General features: G+C 48.2%; 1 protein-coding gene across 1 annotated transcript in view; it reads right to left on the reverse strand.

The window, feature by feature from the left end:
- Positions 1-14,085: 14,085 nt before the first annotated feature.
- Positions 14,086-17,903, reverse strand: part of PTGIS (prostaglandin I2 synthase) — a 37,845-nt gene continuing 34,027 nt past the window's right edge. The window contains exon 10 of the mRNA XM_069495713.1: positions 14,086-15,465. Within this exon, the coding sequence (XP_069351814.1) occupies positions 15,321-15,465 (145 nt within the window). The 3' untranslated portion in view covers positions 14,086-15,320. The remainder of the gene's footprint in view (positions 15,466-17,903) is intronic.

A 17,903-nucleotide genomic window follows, 5' to 3' on the forward strand; every position in this document is an offset into this window, starting at 1 on the left:
TTGTTTAAGGAACAGCAAGACAACCAAAGCACCTGGCATGGAGGAGGCAGGAGTGACCATGGGGATGGGGGGTGGATAATGTGGGTTCCTATGGCCATAGCAAGGACTTTGGCTTTTACTCTGAGTGAGGTAGATGGGAGCCATTGAGCAGAGAGTGACGTAGGTTAGACTGGCATCACTCTGGAGGACAGTTAGAGGACGGGGTGGGAGTGGGGAGAGCAGCGAGAAGGCTGTTGTAGCTGTCCAGGAGAAAGATGATGGCCGCTGGGTTCTGGGTGGTGGGAGTGGAGGTGGGGAGAAGGAGGAAGACAGAAAATATTTCAGAGGCAATACTGTCAGGATGTTCTGATGGTCTGGATGGGGGGTGTGAGAGACAGAACAGTCAGATTTCCTTCTGCTTCAGACTGGCGTTCCCAGGGTCAGAAATGGTTTTCATCTGGCCCTCTCTTAAGCTTAAGCTGCTGTAGGCAACCTCCCACCAAAGGTCTGGGCGTTCCTGCAGGAGGCTGCCAGAAACAATAAAGCCTTCCTGACGAAAAGCAAAAAAAGTGACTCTATAATGGTAGCATTTCCAGGCATTACTGCAGAACACTGCCATCCAGGTACAGCTAAAATGATGCTCAGACACGCCTTTCTTTTCTACTCCACTTAGCCAAGCAGTGAGGACGAATGTTTGCTGAGCACCTATTACAAATAGTTCTCTGAGGGTTCATAACAGATGAGGTTATTTACAGATGTAGAAACTGAAGCTCAGAGAAAAGGAATCTTGCCCAAAGTCTTGCTGGCAAGTGGCTGGCAGAAGCAGGATAGGAATCTCTTTGTTTGACTCCAAAATCAATGGGCCATCTAAATACTAGAGCAGCCTCTCTGCAAAGCCTTTAATCCATCAATTCATTTATTGATTTATGGAATCATTTCACATGTTTACTGAGCATCTACTATGTGCCCAGCATGGATGTCAGTGCTGGGAATTGAGGGTAAATAACTGATACTGTCCCTGTCCTCACAGAGCTACGTGCCTCTCTTGCAAGGAACAGGACAGAAAACCTGCTGCTGGTTTTTCTTCCCTGTTGCTTTATTCATTTCTGCATTCCCTTTATCCCCATTCCCCTCCCACTGCCCTCTCCAGCCCATAGGAAACAACCGTCATGTGCAGAATGTATATTGTTTTGTTTGCCTGAATTCATAAAACTGTGTTTGGTGTTTTGTGCATATTTTAAAAGTTAAGGGTTTGTATTATAGATTGCATTCTACTTATTTTTCCCTAAGATCCATCCATGTTGCTGTGGGTACACCAGCCCACTACTCTTAAGAGCAGCACAGTTGTCTATGATGCCGTGTGTCCCCTTTCTACTGCCCACCCCCCACATGGACACCCAGATGACCTCCAGCTCCCACCACTGCAGTGAATGAACCCATGAGCATCCTCCTACATGTCAGCTCACGGGCCCGTGTGATGATTTTTTAAAAAAAATATTTCCGGCCGGGCGCGGTGGCTCACGCCTGTAATCCTAGCACTCTGGGAGGCCGAGGTGGGCGGATCGTTTGAGCTCAGGAGTTCGAGACCAGCCTGAGCAATGAGCGAGACCCCACCTCTACTAAAAATAGAAAGAAATTATATGGACAGCTAAAAATATATATAGAAAAAATTAGCCGGGCATGGTGGCGCATGCCTGTAGTCCCAGCTACTCGGGAGGCTGAGACAGGAGGATCGCTTGAGCTCAGGAGTTTGAGGTTGCTGTGAGCTAGGCTGACGCCACGGCACTCACTCTAGCCTGGGCAACAGAGTGAGACTCTGTCTCAAAAAAAAAAAAAAAAAATATTTCCTACAGGATTGAAATTGATATGTCATTGGGTGTGTACATATTTAATTCAAGTCCATACACCCAGGTCTCCCTACAAATGTGTGCTCTGGGCTGCATCTCGCTCCTACAGCCCCACATCCCTGCCAACATTTGGCATCATCCAGATATCTCAGTTTTGACAGTCTACGGCGTGCAAAGTAACATCTCAGCGTATTTACACTTGCAATTCTCTGATTGCTAATGAGTCTGAGATCTCTTCATAGGCTTGTTGTTCCCTCCTGCATAAATTGCCTGTGCACGTCATGGCCCATTTTTCTACTGGGGCTCCTGTGTTTTTCGTGATGACTTGAAGGACTCCTTTGTATAATGTAGATTTTAAGTTTCTTGTGGATTTTAGACGTCGAGAATATCTTCTTCCACTCTGTGACCTGTCAATTAACTTTGTCTGTGGTGTCCTTGGTTAAGCAGAAATTCTTTTAATGTGATCAAAATAATTTATTTTTCGCTATATGGTTTCTGCTTGTAAAATTTTGTTTGAGTCCTCCCCTGCCCCTATGATGCAAACATTTTTGTTTGTTTATTTTATATTTTTATCTTTTACTTTAGGTCTTTAAGCAAGTGTGTGTGTGTGTGTGTGTGTGTGTGTGTTATTTGGTAGAAATCCAACTTCATTTTTTTCCCTATAGTTGTTTAGTTTTCTGAAAACTATCCATGAAATAACTTGCTCTTTCTTCCACTGATGTTTTTCCGCAGGTCACCTTTGTCACATGAAGTCCCCCCGTGCTCCCCACTCTGCTCCATTGGTGTATATGTCCTTGTGCTCATGTCCTGTGTTTTATTAGTGTGGCTTTCTGATGTGTTTAGTACCTGGTAGGCCTGGTCCCTCTTCTTTGCTCTCCCTTTCTAGGGCAGACTTAGCTACCTTCTCTACAAATTTTTAGCAAGTTTATTAAGGGGCAATTACTCTTCCTTCCCTCTCCTCTCCTACTCCTGATTACTAACCTGCCACCATCTCCTACCCGCAGCACCTCTGCCCAAGGAAACACCTGCGGAATGTAGGTGGGTCTCTGGAAAGAAACCTGGGGCCAATCTTCCAGTTAGCTGGAAAGCTCTTTCCCCACAAACATGAGCCAGACAGATATTTTGATGTTATTATGTTTCTTTATTTGTTTAGCCCAGGGCATATGTTACAATGTCGAGAGATGTTTTTGATTGTCACAACCCCAGGGGAGAGCAGTCTACTGGTCTCCTTGCTGGCATCTAGTGGGTAGAGGCCAGGGACACTGCTAAACGTCACACAAAGCTCAGGACAGCCCAACACAATAAAGAAATCTCCAGCCCCAAATGTCAACAGTGGCTAGGTTGAGAAACCCTAGATTAATTTAACAGAAGGCGAAGATTTTCCCAGGCTGGAAATGCCATTTCTCAAGCAATAATTAATGAGCACCTACTGTGTGCCAAGCACTACTCCAGACTCTGGAGCTGGAATGGGAATAAAAGAGACATTCTCTGGGCTCATGGACTTATGGTCTTCTGGGAGACACAGTTAATAAACAAGCAAATAACTAAGTCAGATGATTCAGACTGTGATAACTACAGTGAAGGAAGGTAAACAGGAGGAAGTGATAGAGTGTGACTAAGAGAGGCATCAGCAACTTTAGACAGGGTGGTCAGGGAAGGCTGTCTGGGGGAGGCAATATATCTAAGCTGAGAACCAGAGGACAGGAGAAGGTGACCACCTGGAGTTCTGAGGAAGGAGGTAGAGCAAGTGCAAAGCCTTGAAGGTGGAAATGAGCTCGGTGTCTTCTAAGAACTGGTGGGTGCTGGGACCAGCCATGCAGAGCCTGGTTGTGATTTTATTCTTAAGGCGAAGGAAGGAGTTTGGATTTTTTCTCATTGCATTGGGAGGCCACAGTAGAGTTTTGCGCAGAGAAGCCCTATGTGCTGACATGTGTTTGGAAGTCATTGCTCCAGCTGCTGTGTGCATTAGGAAGTGTTGGAGGACAAAAGCTGGTGGCAGGAACACCCATGATGAAACTTCTGCGATTGTCCAGGCCAGGGGTAATGGGACTTTGACCAGGATGACGGTGGTGGGGGTGGCTGGGCAATCTCACAGCCACAGGTGGCTGATGGGAGATTCTTCCCCAAGCCCAAGGCCAGTGCCGGCTATTTCACATCATTTAGAGTCTTCCCCGCTAGCGGCCTGATTCCTGCAAAGTCTGGCTCCAGATTCAGACAAAGAACATCTTGATACATCTGGATCTTGGAAGTGAAGATGCTGGGGACAGCTCTGTCACTTTTCAGCAGACAGCTCAGTTGCTACTACTTGTCCATTCATTTACTCACTAAAGATTCCGTGCAAAATTACTCAGGATGGCAGTGTGACCTAGTGGCTCAGAGAGAGGATTCTGGAGTCAGAGTGGTACCATTACTCACTTGCAGAGTGACCTTGGACAAGTGGCCTAACCTCTCTGAGCCTCAATTTTCTCTTCTGCAAAATGGGCATGGTGGTAAAAAGAGCACCCACTTCATAGGGTCATTGTGAGGAATGTATAGAAGGCACTTAATCATCGCCAGCTCTCACTTTCTGGTAGACTGTAGGTTACCTAAGGGCGGGAACTGGTCTGTCCTGCTCATCTCAAGTAACAGAACATTTAACTAATAGAGGCTTAAAGAATAAGGATATTTTCATATGTCACGTAAAAAGTTAGGAGGAGGGTGGTATGAGAGTTGATTCAGCAGCTCAACTATGTTATTAAGGACCCAGGTTTCTTCCACCCTTTTGCTCTGCTTTCCTTAATACATGAGCTCTTTGTTCCCAAGCTTGTTGTCTCATAGGCACAAAATGGCTGCTATCACACCAGGTATCAATTTTCATAAAACTATATTCAAAAAGCAGAAAGGAGGTGACCCTGGAGCCAAAAATAACTCTTTTATCCTGCTTCTCTCTCTCTCTCTCTCTCTCTCTCTCTCTGGGGTAATCTCTCCACCCACTGCCCACTTCCCCTACCGTCTCATTGGCCAGAACTGGGTCATATAGCCACCCCTTGACTAATCGCAAGCAAAGAGAACAGGATTCACCCCATAGGACTGGGTTTATTACTGCCTTTACAAAACTGAAGTTCCTTTAATAAGGAAGAAGTAAAAATGGAAGTTGGGTAGGCAGCCAACAGTGTCTGCTCCTCTGTTCACAAGTGCCCCAGCGCAATCACTGGTATAAAGTAACTGTTCAATGAATATTCTTTTGAATGAATAAATAAACCCACTTATGTGAGGGCATATAAGAAACTTATGAATAAGAGTCATCTTGGACTCCAGGGGTATCCAATCCTATTGGTGGGGCAAGAAATACAGAAACAAAATTGGCAAAGAACTCTCTTATTGTTCCCCTCCCCAACTCCAAGCCTTCGGTGAGGAGAGCCCCTGAAATCACTTACAATCTCAATGTTGGCTGAACTGATATTTGAAAATATCTTTTAAAAAAGAGATGGCTAGTATGTAAGCAGTGTTCCAACAGGCAATGCCCTCTACCAACTAGCACAGGTCATACGCTGGGGGTCTGCAGGCCTGTGTTGTTTGACCATTAGATTATTTTTTTATTTGAGTAAATATTTAAACATCAGGGGAGTTTACGTAAAAATATGGATTTCTGGCTTCTCCTGAAAAATTAGAGGATCTGATTAACACTGGAACCACATTCTTGTGTGGCGTGGCAATTATGGCTGGCACAGAGTGGTGGCTGCCCTTGGGTCACAGCTGCCCCCTTTAACACAGGACATGCTCCCCTGCTTGCTACGGTCTCTACTTCTGCCTGATTTCCTTCATTCAAGTCACTGTTCTTATTGATGTTACCTGCCTGGTCCTGGTGTAAATTTACTTCTTACATGCAAAGGCCAAGGAAATCTGAAAAGGTTGTCTTGCATTCCTCTGTTTCCCCAGGCTCTGCGCACTGCCTGATTTAGAATTTCCATTTTCTGAATGAAAAGACTGTAAGTTATTTGAAGGCGCATGGCCTTCATTTCTAACAATTTTCTGCTATCGTAAGAGGAGAGAGTACCTGGAAATAAAGTCATTACAGGGGAAAGTAAAGCCCAGAAATTGAGATACTGGGTCCTGAGAATATTATTAGAGCTCCTGGATCCAGCCATACCTGAACCAGTGCCACTGGATTTTCCAGTTATGTGTGATAGTAAATATCCCATTTTACATAAGCCGAATTGAGTTGTCATTCTGTCATCTATATCCAAAAGAGCTCAACTGATACAATCTTCTCTCCATTGCCTGGAAATTTATCATCTACTTGAGAAGAACATATACTTATAGGAAAGAGGGCAAAAGGAATAATAAAACTCAGAATATTCTATACAGAATTATAGACTATTTCCCAGTTAGATCTCAAATACAACTATCTCATTTAAAAATGGAGAAACTAAAAAGCTCAGTGAGGGGAACAGTATCCCAGTGGTCAACAAATGAGTGGGCAGCCACATCCCAACACCAGGTCATCCGACTCCTGGGGCAGTGTTCCCAGAATGTCCTCTGCTCAGGCCTTCTTGGCAGACATCCTGCCAAGATTTTTCTTCGAGGCTGAGTGAGGTCAAGTCAACCCAATTTGCCCGTGTAAATACAAGTGATATCCCCTTTAAAAGGTGCTGGCAAGAGACGTGTTCATCTGAAGTCAGATCTTTTTTCTCTGGGACTCCATAACACCTGCCATCATTTATTTATAATTCCACTGAGTACCCTACTCAGCTTACTCGGCACATCTGGACACCGAGCAAGGCTAATTAATCCCCCTGCCCCCCTGAGTTCCTGGGTAGGAATAATTGCTCTGTGAGGGTAGTTGCAGGGGTCCCCGAAGGCTCAAGGGAAAGCATTACATCTCTGAGTGGGTGTCACTCCGGCCAACTGCTCTGTGCTGTGGCTTCGCCCAAAGCCCCTGCAGCCCCAGGGACTTTTCCATCAGCTTGGACTCCGGTCTTCTCACCCATTTCTCTTTTGTCACACCCCAAAATAATAATCACAATTATGAGTAAAAAGGAGATAATAATAGAATCTGCCTCACAGGGCTGCTGGGAGGACTAATGAGAAAATGCATATGAAGTGCTTTGCGCCTTGCCTGAAACTAGTAACTTCTCATTGACACAATGGTAGCAATACTAACGACCACCGTAATAGCAGCCTACATTGACTGAGCACCTACTATGCACCAGGCACTGTGCTAAATGCTTTGCACATATCTGATCTCATTTAAGATTCTTTCTAGCTTTTTCACCCTTGGGCTGAATATTCCAATATAAACAAGACCTATTGGCTGTTGGATGATACTTGAGTAACCAGATGTCTGATTCTAGCACCTACTCTATTTTCTGCAAGCCTGGTTGTCTTTGTCAACCCCTGGGTTCCCAGCCCAAGTTCCTGGTAAAGGAATGAGCCTGGTTTTCTTTTCTTTTTTCATTTTTTGAGTTAAAAAAAAAAAAAAAAAAAAAAAAAAAAAAAGCTTTTTTAGAGATAGCGTCTCACTTTGTTGTCTAGGCTGGCCTCAAACTCCTGGGGGCTCAAGTGATCCTCCTGCCTCAGCCTCCCAAGTAGCCTAGACTAGCCCAGCTGAGCCCAGTTTTCTGATCAACCCAAACATCTATCCAACTCTATTTTTTTCCTGCCACCTATCCATCAACCTAATCATCCCCTCATCCATCCATATAGTCGGCCACTAAATGATCAAATTACCCACTCACCCGTCCATCTACCCACTCTCCATGCACTCACCCACTCACCTATCCATCTTTCTTTCAATTCATTCATATATTCCATCCACTATCCATCTTTCCACCCACTCATCCACCCACCTACCGATTTAGCCATCCATACACCATCTGTCTTTCTACCCATCCATCTATCTGCCCATTCACCCACTCCACCATCCACTAAATCACTCATCCACCCCAAATATTCATGAATCTCTCCACTACTCACTCACCCATTTATCTATCCATCCACTCATCCATCCATCCATCAATCCACTCATCCATTCATCCATCCATCCATCCACCCACCCACACAGCCATCCCCACCCAGTCATCACCTAATGTTTGGAGTGATGCTCTGTGCTGATCCCCGGCGTAGTCTCTTGGCCTCCCTCCCTAGGAGGAATCGTGGGTGCCACCAGAGGGTCCCCACAGAGAGAGACAGATAAGCCTGCATGTAGCCCAGCCTGCCTGTTTGTGGCCAAGACTTTCGAAGCCATTGACTTCCAGGGTCTGCAGCCAAGCAGTGATGGAATGCAGGCAGGGACTGACGAAGGCACAGGCTTCCAGCAGAGCAATTAGAGGTAAACGAATCTCTCTTCCCCACCGAGGAGGCTGGGAACTCCGAGATGCCATGGAAAAGGGGCGAGTCAGCAAGAGGAGGAAATCAAAGCCACAGAGATCAAGAGCTAATTAACTGATCCTCCTGAGATAGTATTTCATTAAAACCCAGCTCTCCTGCCCTCTGGGGACTGCTGCCTCTCCTGCCCCCTCTCTGCTGCCCTTGTCCACCCACTCCTCAGCTCATCTGCCCCCCCCGCCCCTCTCCCCCAGCTTTATCTCCCCTCTAATCCAAGCTCCCCCAGCGACCAGGGGAGACTTTGAAAGGCTCGAGTCTGAGCACGTGACTCCCCTGTTTATAATCCTTCATGACTCCTCCTTGCCAAGACAAAGGACAAGCTCCCCAGACGTTCGTTCATTGAGCACACGTTCCCCATGTGCCTCTCCTCTCACACAGCCTGGGGGTCGCAGGGCATAGAGCTGTTTCCCCACACGCCACCCCTTCCCACATTTCTGCATCCAGCAAAGATGTTCCAACCTCTGGCCCGGTGGTAGCCGGTTCCCAAAGATGGTCTCCAATGAACTTGTCCCATTCATGCCTTTGCTCAGTCCCCTTCCACATTGGCCCTGGGCTTGGCTTTGTGTCTTTCATTTACCAGTAGAGTGTGCTGACAGTGATGCCAGTTCCAGGCCTAAGCCTTTAGAAGGTCTGGAAGCTTCTGCTTTTGTGCTTTTGGGAGCCCTGAGCCACCATGTAGGCAGCCTGGGTACCCCGCTGTAAGAGACCATGTCGAGAGATGGCACAGAGAGTGAATAGCCCCAAAACTACATGGAGAGAGAGGCTCAGCCACCCCGCTGTTACAGCCGAGCAGAGCCTTCCAGCCACCCCGACCAAGGCACTAGACATGTGAGCGAAGCGTCGTGGGTGTTCCAGCCTCACCTGACATCCGACCACAGCTACATGAGCCACCCAAGTGAGACCAGCAGAAGAACCATCCAGCAGTAAGCCCCTGTCAACCCACACAACCACGAGAAATAATAAAATGGTCTGTGTTAAGTTGCTGCATTTTGGAGTTGTTTATTACACAGCAACAGATAACTGATGCAAGGTCTCTGCTCCTGCTATTTCCACTGCTTAGAATCCTTCTCCAACCCCAACTGTCTTCTTTTCCTCGAATGGCGAACTCCTAGTCACCTTTCAAAGCCCATACTCAGTGTCACCTTCCCTACCTCCTCCTAGCCTGAGTTAGTGTCTCTTTCTCTGGGAAACTATTAGGAGGCTAACTTAGGATACTCATTTTTCGGTCTCCTTCACTGACTATGAATGACAATATTCACTCATTTAATGCTCACAAGAACCTACGAGGGAGATGCTACTGCTATCCGTTACCCCTGTTTCACCAGTGAAGAAGGTGGATTATGGAGAAGTGCCCCCACCGCCCTGGTACTAAGTGGTTCAGCAGAGATGCAAACCCAGGCGGAGCCCTCGCTCTATCCACTATGGCATACGGTCTCTAAGTACAGTATGAGCAGTGATGACATCTATTATCTCATTTAACACAAAATCCAGAAGCCAGGGTCTGTCACGGCAGCAGCTTAGAGGTCTCAGGATTCTTGGCTGATTTCTGAGAGAGTCTCTTGTCCCCAAGACCACAAGATGACTGCCATGGTCACGTTCTCATATGACCATTCCGAGAGAGAGGAAGGAGAACATCTCTCACATTTCTGAAGTCCCACAGACTTTCCCAGCCACCTCACTGGCCAGTACTGGGTCACATGACCACCACTGGCCCAGTCACTGGTGGGGGGGGTGCCTGCTGCCTATGTTTGGCTTGGCCCCGTTTTGATTTGGAGGTTGGGCCCATTTTCTCTGAGCACATGGCTGCCCGAAACCCGAAAAAAATAGGTTTTTGTTTTTTAGCAGATTAGGGACTTGGCTCTTGGCCAGGCAATCAACATTTCTTCCATAGTGGGCAGGTCTCAGAACACCTGATATAAAATCTCAGAGGCCCTATTCACCCCAAGGACCCAGACGCTCCAAAGGTCACTTTTGTGGGTTTGCATAATGTGGGTGCACCTGCCTTGTCTCTCCCAGACCACCCTGAAGTCCTAGGGAAGGTCCCAAGCAATAGGACAGCACACTGCCAACGCCCCCATTCCTCACCCTCTCTTCCCGCAGACACACCCTCGGACCATCTCTTCCAAACACCGGTCCAGTGAGGTGTTTGAGTTTTCACAGCTCCATTGTGAAATGAAAGGGAATAAAAGGACGATGGAACTAGATTTCTTTTTTTTTAAGACTGGGTCTTGCTCTGTTACCCAGACTAGAGTGCAATGGCATCATCATAGCTCACTGCAACCTCAAACTCCTGGACTCTAGCAATCCTCTTACCTCAGCCTCCTGAGTAGCTGGGACTACAGGTTTCACCACCAGGCCTGGCTAATTTTTGTATTTTTTATAGAGACAAGCTCTCACTATGTTGCTCAGGCTGGTCTTGAACTCCCTGGCCTCAAGGGGTCCTCCTGCCTTGGCCTCCCAAGGTTCTGGGATTACAGGTGTAATCTAGGCCTAGAACTTGGTTTTCACGAAGCTACATTGATACCATTTAAAGCATGGTGGTTTACCTCTCTACTTAAACCCAGGGCACTTAGCATACACACCAACCTCCTGGCCACAGCTGACAGCAATGTGCTCCTGGAGCTTCTCTGGCTGCCCCCTCACCCAGCCTCAGCCCCTCTGGGGTGCTCACGGTTTCTCCAACACACCAAACCTCTTACCTCTTTAGGGTCTTTGCACTTGCTGTCTCTTTTTCTTGGAATGTTTGTCCCCTGGTCCTTTACAAGGCTGATATTTCTCATTCTGACTTCAGCTCACATGCCACCGGCCTGCAGACTTTCCCTGCAGACCCCTAGGACCCAGAATGTAAAGCCAACGGCTCAGGAAAGCCAAGCCCTGTCCCTCTGGCCCTGCCATGTGGCTCAGACCATGACTGGTAAACAGGAGAGCAGAATCCAGCACTTCTCAAACTGGGCTGTGGTGCCCCTCTGGGGGCCCGTACTGATGTTCTGGCAAGACTACATTTCCCAGCTTCCTATGCAGCAAGAGGTCATGTGACTAACTTCTAACCAATGGGATGATAGCAGGCTCTTCTCTGCTTTGTCCCTCCCTCCTTCCTGCTGGCTGGAATGTGGACAAAATGGCTGGAGCTTAAGCAGCCCCGAGTGGAAATGACTGGTTATAGATGCTAGCAGGACCAGAAAAGTGATTGTGGAGATGCCTCACCACCTCTGGTCTCCTGTATCTGCTTGAGAGAAACAAATGTCTGCTGTTTGTCGTGTGACTTTGAGAAGTCTGCCACACACAGCCAAATCCAGTCCCACTGGATGTGCCTCATGACCCCAGATGAGGAAACTGATGATGACATCTGCCCTGGGCCATATTTTTACTCCAAGGTTTGAGAGAAAAAATAATTTTCCCCTTTTCATTGTTCACAGAGCCAATTTAATCCATCTTACCCTTTCTTTTTTATCCTAAAGCAAATGCATGCATTCTGACAAAGGATGGAAGAGAGCCAATGAATTTTTAAGAGACGTTTTGTGTTGTCTGCTTGTGACTCTCTACCCCAAGGTCCCCTATGGGTGCCCAGTCCCTCCACTGCCACCAGGAGCATCACTGACAGAACCGTCTCAGGAGGCAGATAGGCCTGCATTGGAATCCTGAGTCTACTACTTCTTAGCCACCTGATCTTGGGTGAGCCACTTCACCTCTCTGACCCTCAGTTTCTTCCTCTGTGAAAATGGGGATAACAATACATGCCTTGGCAGATGGGTGGAGGTGTGACTTGATTCTGTCTATGAGAGGCCCTGCAAAGCTGGGCACAGAGTATGTGCTCTGTGCTCCCACCCCAGGGGCTAACCTCACCATTTCAGACACGGCCGACTCCCTCCATCGGAATCACACTCAGAGGCAGTTACACAAACAAGGACGGTTTAATAGATTTCAGCATGTTTCCACTCGACAATGTTATATGAAAATAGAACTCTTTATTAAAATAGCCATAACAATCACTGCTACTCAGGAAACACTGTTTATTAAAAAAAATCATCAAAATCAATGACTTTGGGTAAGACAATTGGACTCTCAGAGCCTGTTTCTCCACCTGGAGAATAGGCAAGTAAGATATCACCAGCTCCCTGTGGGGGCGGGGGGCTCACTGGTGGGGGAGGTGGCCCTGGGTGGCCCATGTGGTGAGGAACTTACTCCTCCTCTGTCCCTGGAGAGTCAGGGAGATGCCAGTGTGGCCTTAAAGCAATCTAACACTTGCTCATCTCATTTTGTAATGGAGAAGAGACAGCTCTAAGGCTCCGAGCCTTGGCGACACATGCATGGAGCCCCCCACCCCCACTCCAGCAAATTTATTTTTCACAGCCACTTTCTATTTTTGGCAGCGAGTGATACATGTTGTCCGTTACTGGCAGCAATCGAAAAAAATTCCCTTTTCCTACCAATTTAAGCTTAAAAAGTGAGTCCGTTTAAAGGAGAATATTTAGTAAACAATAATATAAAATACAGCAAATAATAATAATGACAATGTTAAGGAAACACTTCATTAGATCAACCTAAAAATATTTCTAACACATGTCCTGCAATTTTGTGACTCTTGAACAAGGTATGAAGAAATACGATGACGTATAAGTAGGTACCTTCCTAACCAACCTATAGCAAGTAGCTAATCCACTCATCTCTCTCTCTTTTCTCTATAGCTTATTTTTTTAAGGAGAAAAAAAATTAAAAAAAATAATAAAGATTAAAACAAGGGCAGGTTTATAAAAAATCATTGCCTCTTGAGCAGTACTTCAATATCTCAGGTGCCAGCTGGAGCTGCCTGGTGGGAGAACTGTCTTTTCCTTGAGTGATTCACTAATGATCGTGGCTCCAAGGAGGCGCCACCTTTAAAGGGAATTGGCCCTTCTTTGAAGGTAGGTGAGAATCTAGTCTCGGTGACAACCGAGCCTGATTTGGAAGGGGGAAGTCGTAAGGGCTTTCCCCCAGCACAGCAGGGTTGCAACCTGCGAGACCTTCATAGCTATTTCTGCTGGCGCTTTCTTCCTTCCCTTCTAAGCCACGATGAGGCAGCTGAGGGTTGCCATGGAAACCGGCTCCATCCTCCCACAGGAGGCTGCCAGCTCCGATTTCCTGCAGAGTTAAGAAGCAGGCGGCAGCGGGGGTCACCCAGGCGTGAAGATGGGTTTCCCTGGGGATATCCTGCCTCCTGCCAATCACGATGTCTGTCTGGGAATCCGGGGGTGCCTAGAGGCTGAGGGCCAGGGAAGCCCCCAAGCCCCAGCGCTGCTCTGAAAGAGACAAGCCTCTGGAACATTCAGAGGTCGCGAGTCCTGTCCTCTCCCTCCAACTGAAGCTAGAAGGACATTGTTGTGTGTGTTTGTGTGTGTGCGTGTGTGTCTGTGTGTGTTTGTGTCTCATGAGATGCACCCAGGCTGGGTGCCTCTGGCTCCATCAGCCATCCCAAGTCATAGAGAACTGCCCACCCCCACCCCTCTTGAGCCGAGGGAAGAAAGAGCTGCCTATCCGGCATTTGCTCCTGAAACAATAAGTATGTTTGAAGAGTTCTATTAGCTTACAAGCTGTGTGACCCTGGGCAAGTCACTGCACCTCTCTGACTCTGCTTTCTCATCTGTAAAGTGGGCATAACCATCTTCTCTCCACAGAGATGCTGGGAGGAGTAGAGATGCTATGTCTACTGTGCCCATTATAGGCATTTAAAGGGTACTCAATAAACAGGACCTAATATTAATAAAAATACATTATTTACCATCATACTACAGATTTGCAGGCAATTCCTCTCTCTCTCTCTCTCTTTTTTTTAAGAGACAGGATCTTGCTCTGTTGCCCAAGCTGGAGTGCAGTGGCATGATCATAGCTCACTGCAGCCTCCAACTCCTGGGTTCAAGCCATCCTCCTGTCTCAGCCTCCTAAGTCACTGGGATTACAGGTGTGAGCCAGAGTGCACAGAGAATTTTTCTCTTTAAGCTGCTTTTTCCTAAAACTGAGGCAAAAGCAAGTTTTCATCACTGATCTGTTTGTTCAAAGGGTGGTGCACCCAGGCTGCGATGGACAGTTGGTCTTTAGACCAAGTAGCTGGTCCCCACCACCTCCTACGATATCACTTCTAGGAGTTAGAACAGGGTCTCGAACTCAAATGCCTTCAGGGCCAGGAGTGACTGGGAATGGAGAATCAGACCACGTCAGAACCCTGGGGAGCCAGAGAGCACATGCCCCGCAGCTGCCACCCAGCCCTGGCCAGCGGTTACCTTCGGGGACATGGGCCCTGTGTGGCCAGATCTACCAAGTTTTCAAGAAAAGCCGGACATTTTGAATTAACTCTCCCAAAGATATCACAACTAAGGTAATTTTTCCAGGTGAAGGCCAAACAAAACACGCCTGCCCAGCGCTGGAGCTTCTGCACTAGCGTGGATGACATTGGCACCTCCTCTGTGTTGGTCTGCCCAGTCCCGGGAGCTGTTCCATCAGGGCTGCGTCTCTTGACGCTGGGAAAGCCCATCCCCCTGGCGCCCAGAACTTTAGAACAGAGCCCAGTGTTCAGAGGGCGCCCCAGCCTCGGGAAACCTCCGGCATTTTCTCAAGTCTCAGTGTGAGCAGATTCACGTGGGAAGTGTCCAGGGAATGGGGCCCCCAGGGAAGCAGATATTCTAAGGGACTCCTTTGGCTTCATAGTAACTGGGGGACAGAATAATTTCAATGCTGGGTTCTGAGTGGCCCTTCTGTGGCCAGCACCTGCTCCGGCTGGACAAGACCTGGAGCACATCAGTTGTTAAGCACTTGGGAGGTGACCAGTCTGGGAACTGGGGGCACAGCAGTGAGGGCTCCTAGTTCTGCCTTGTCTGTGTTAGCTTCTGTGCATAGCACGGGCACAGTGAGCTGGAAGCAGAAAGAGCCTGATTTGGGACTAAAACTTTACAGCAGAGACTCCATACAGCTTCTGACGTCTCTTCTTTGCTCTCCTCTTGGCTTCCCCTCTTTCCCCTGCCCTGGCACAGCCTTCTAGGAGAAAAACGGGGACGTGGTGATGCTGGCATCCACACCCAGGCGGAGTGCAGACACAGAGAGCCGGGGCCAGGGGCGGGCTGGCGGGGGGGCGCGAAGAGGCCCGTCTGCGCCCGCGTCTCATGGCCGGATGCGGTAACGGACGGGCACGTCGTGCTCCGGCTGCATCAGCCCGAAGCCGTACCTGCTGAGGTCAAACTCGGGCACCTCCACGTCCGCGCTGGTCAGCTCCAGGTCCAGGTGCGCCAGCACGAGGAACACAAATCTGCAGAGAGGTGGCGTTGAAGGTGTGAGAACGAGGCAGGGGAACAATGGCTCCCTTCTGAGTCCGACCCCAACTCCCACTTTGGGAAAAGCGAGAGAGGAGGGGAGCGGGGAGAGCAAAGGCAATTGCTGCTTACCCGAAAGCCACGGGCTCCTGCACCTCTGCCAGCACCCCGTAGGCCAGGCAGGCCCGCGGGGAGTCCAGCTAAGGGGCTCTGAGAGGAAGTGCCATGAGTCACTTCCCCATCAAAGCGTTTAGGAGCCGGTGTGTGACTCTCCAGCCTCCCCTCCTGCCTGGCAGCTGTGCAGGCTTCACGTTGAGATGCTGGAGCCGAAAGATGGAGAGAGCCTGGCCCTTGAGTCTCTGTGTGGAGGGGAGAAGCCCCCCAAACCCACAGCCAACGCTGTGTGAGTAGGAACTAAACCTCTGCTGGTAGAAGCCACTGACACTGGCGCTCCTTGTCCCAGCAGCACAGCTGAGCTTACGCTGGTGAATACAGTGGCTCTCCTGGTCCCTCCTGCCCATCCCCATCCCCCCGTTTCAACAAACTCCTGGAACCCCCACTGGCTGTCCTGGCCAGGGCTGCTGCTAGCCCACAGGTGCCTGTGTGAGATTAGAGACAGGCACGTTCTCCCAAGACGTTTTACTGCCGTCTCCGAGAACTGCCCTAATGGACCCGCTCTGCAAGAATGAGCGCCCTCTACTGCCATCTCCTGGGAACTGTGAACAGACGAAGCTGCCATGCGATGATGTAATCAGCGCCCCCAGAACTGTGCGGCCGGCCTGATGGATGTTAACTGGTTCCTGCCCACCCGTCTTATCTTAATTGCCACTGCCTGTGTTCGTAAGAATCAGGAGCATATCTCTTACGACTCTGTGTCCCATCACTGTGCCCCTACCCCACCCAGGTCAGGGCTGAGCATCCGGCAGGGATTCTTTGAGCTTAGTGAACGAGTGAAGAGAGGGACGTTCACACTCTGGACAGGAGACCTGGGGGTGACATGGCTTTGCCAAGTTTCTTTCCCACTCTGGGTCCCAGTTTCCCCCTCTGGTCAAAGAGAGGAAAGGTCGATGGATCCTTCCAGCTCGGATGCTGCAGGATACTAGAGCATGAGTTCCTGGGGGGTGCAGGGTCCTGTGCCCGCACCTGCATCTGAATCCCGGCATCTCTACCTCCTAGGAGCACGGCTCTGGCACAGGGTTTGACCTGTCTAGACTCAGTTTTTTATTTATTATTATTTAGACACCTCGCCTGGATAGACTCAGTTTGAGACTGATAACTACCTGCCAGGGTTGCCATGACAATTAAGTGAGATAAAAATAACAATAAATTAGCTAATTTATTGAAACACGATGTGCCAGACACCTGCTAAGCATTCAGCGGCCACTATCTCTTTTCATCTGTTCAAAAACTCGATGAGGCAGGAACTGTGGTCAGTTCTGCTCTAACACTTGTTTCAAACACGTGAATTTGTCCCAGCGTGGTTGACATATTAGGGCATGATTTGAACATCACAAAAAGTCCGAATTTGCTCATGTGAGATTTCATTTGCAAGGAACACAGGTGAACACCAAAAACCGCACCCAGCTGAACCTCGCTGTGCAGAAATCCACAAAACATAAGCACGCACAAACCTCACATCTACAGCTGTAGTTATTGTAGCACTTACGTACTTCCTAACCATTTAACATGTGTAAAACGATACTACCATTTTTTGTTGGGTTCTTATCTTTTTTTATGTGTCACTAATGATGTTTTTGAGTGTTGAGTCCCAGCCTCCTTCTCCTCAAAATCCCTGTGATTTTTTTTTTTGCACGATTTCACATGGTGAGGTGATTTTTAGGAACACCTATGAGCTGTATTATATTCATAAGCAACTGTAGTATGGTCTCATTGTTGGGAAAACTAAGGCCAAAAGGTTAGTGTAATGTGCCCATTCACTTAGCACTGTAATGATATTATTATAATATCTGTACATTAATAATGTTATTAGTAATTATGATAATAATTAACATTTATCAAATGCCTACAATGAGCCAGGCAGTGGGTTAAGAACTTAGAATGATCCAAGTCATTTATCCTGACACCTCTGGGATGTATTTATAATCAGAACACCCATTTTACCGTTGAGGAAAGAGAGGTTCCAAAGGTCACCCGGCTTATGATCACACACAGGCTAGACAGAGGACCGGGCAGATGTCCTAACCCCTGATCCAATCCGTTTGTAATCCTGGGTGCCATGGCTCTAGGGTCCAGGGAAGAGAATGTCTGAGGCTCTCGGCCCCCAAAGGCGTCACAATAACCAAGTGGGAACAGTGAAGTTCAGCCAGTTCCTGCCGCAAGGTTCTGAACATGCCACAGCAGCTGCAGGCGGACAGCTACGGTCAGCTGAACGGAATGTCCAGCGCGTGGCATCCGACACCAGCCTTAGAGGGAA

This window comes from Eulemur rufifrons, chromosome 20, assembly GCF_041146395.1.
Source record: "Eulemur rufifrons isolate Redbay chromosome 20, OSU_ERuf_1, whole genome shotgun sequence".
In the NCBI taxonomy this organism is placed as follows: domain Eukaryota; kingdom Metazoa; phylum Chordata; class Mammalia; order Primates; family Lemuridae; genus Eulemur; species Eulemur rufifrons.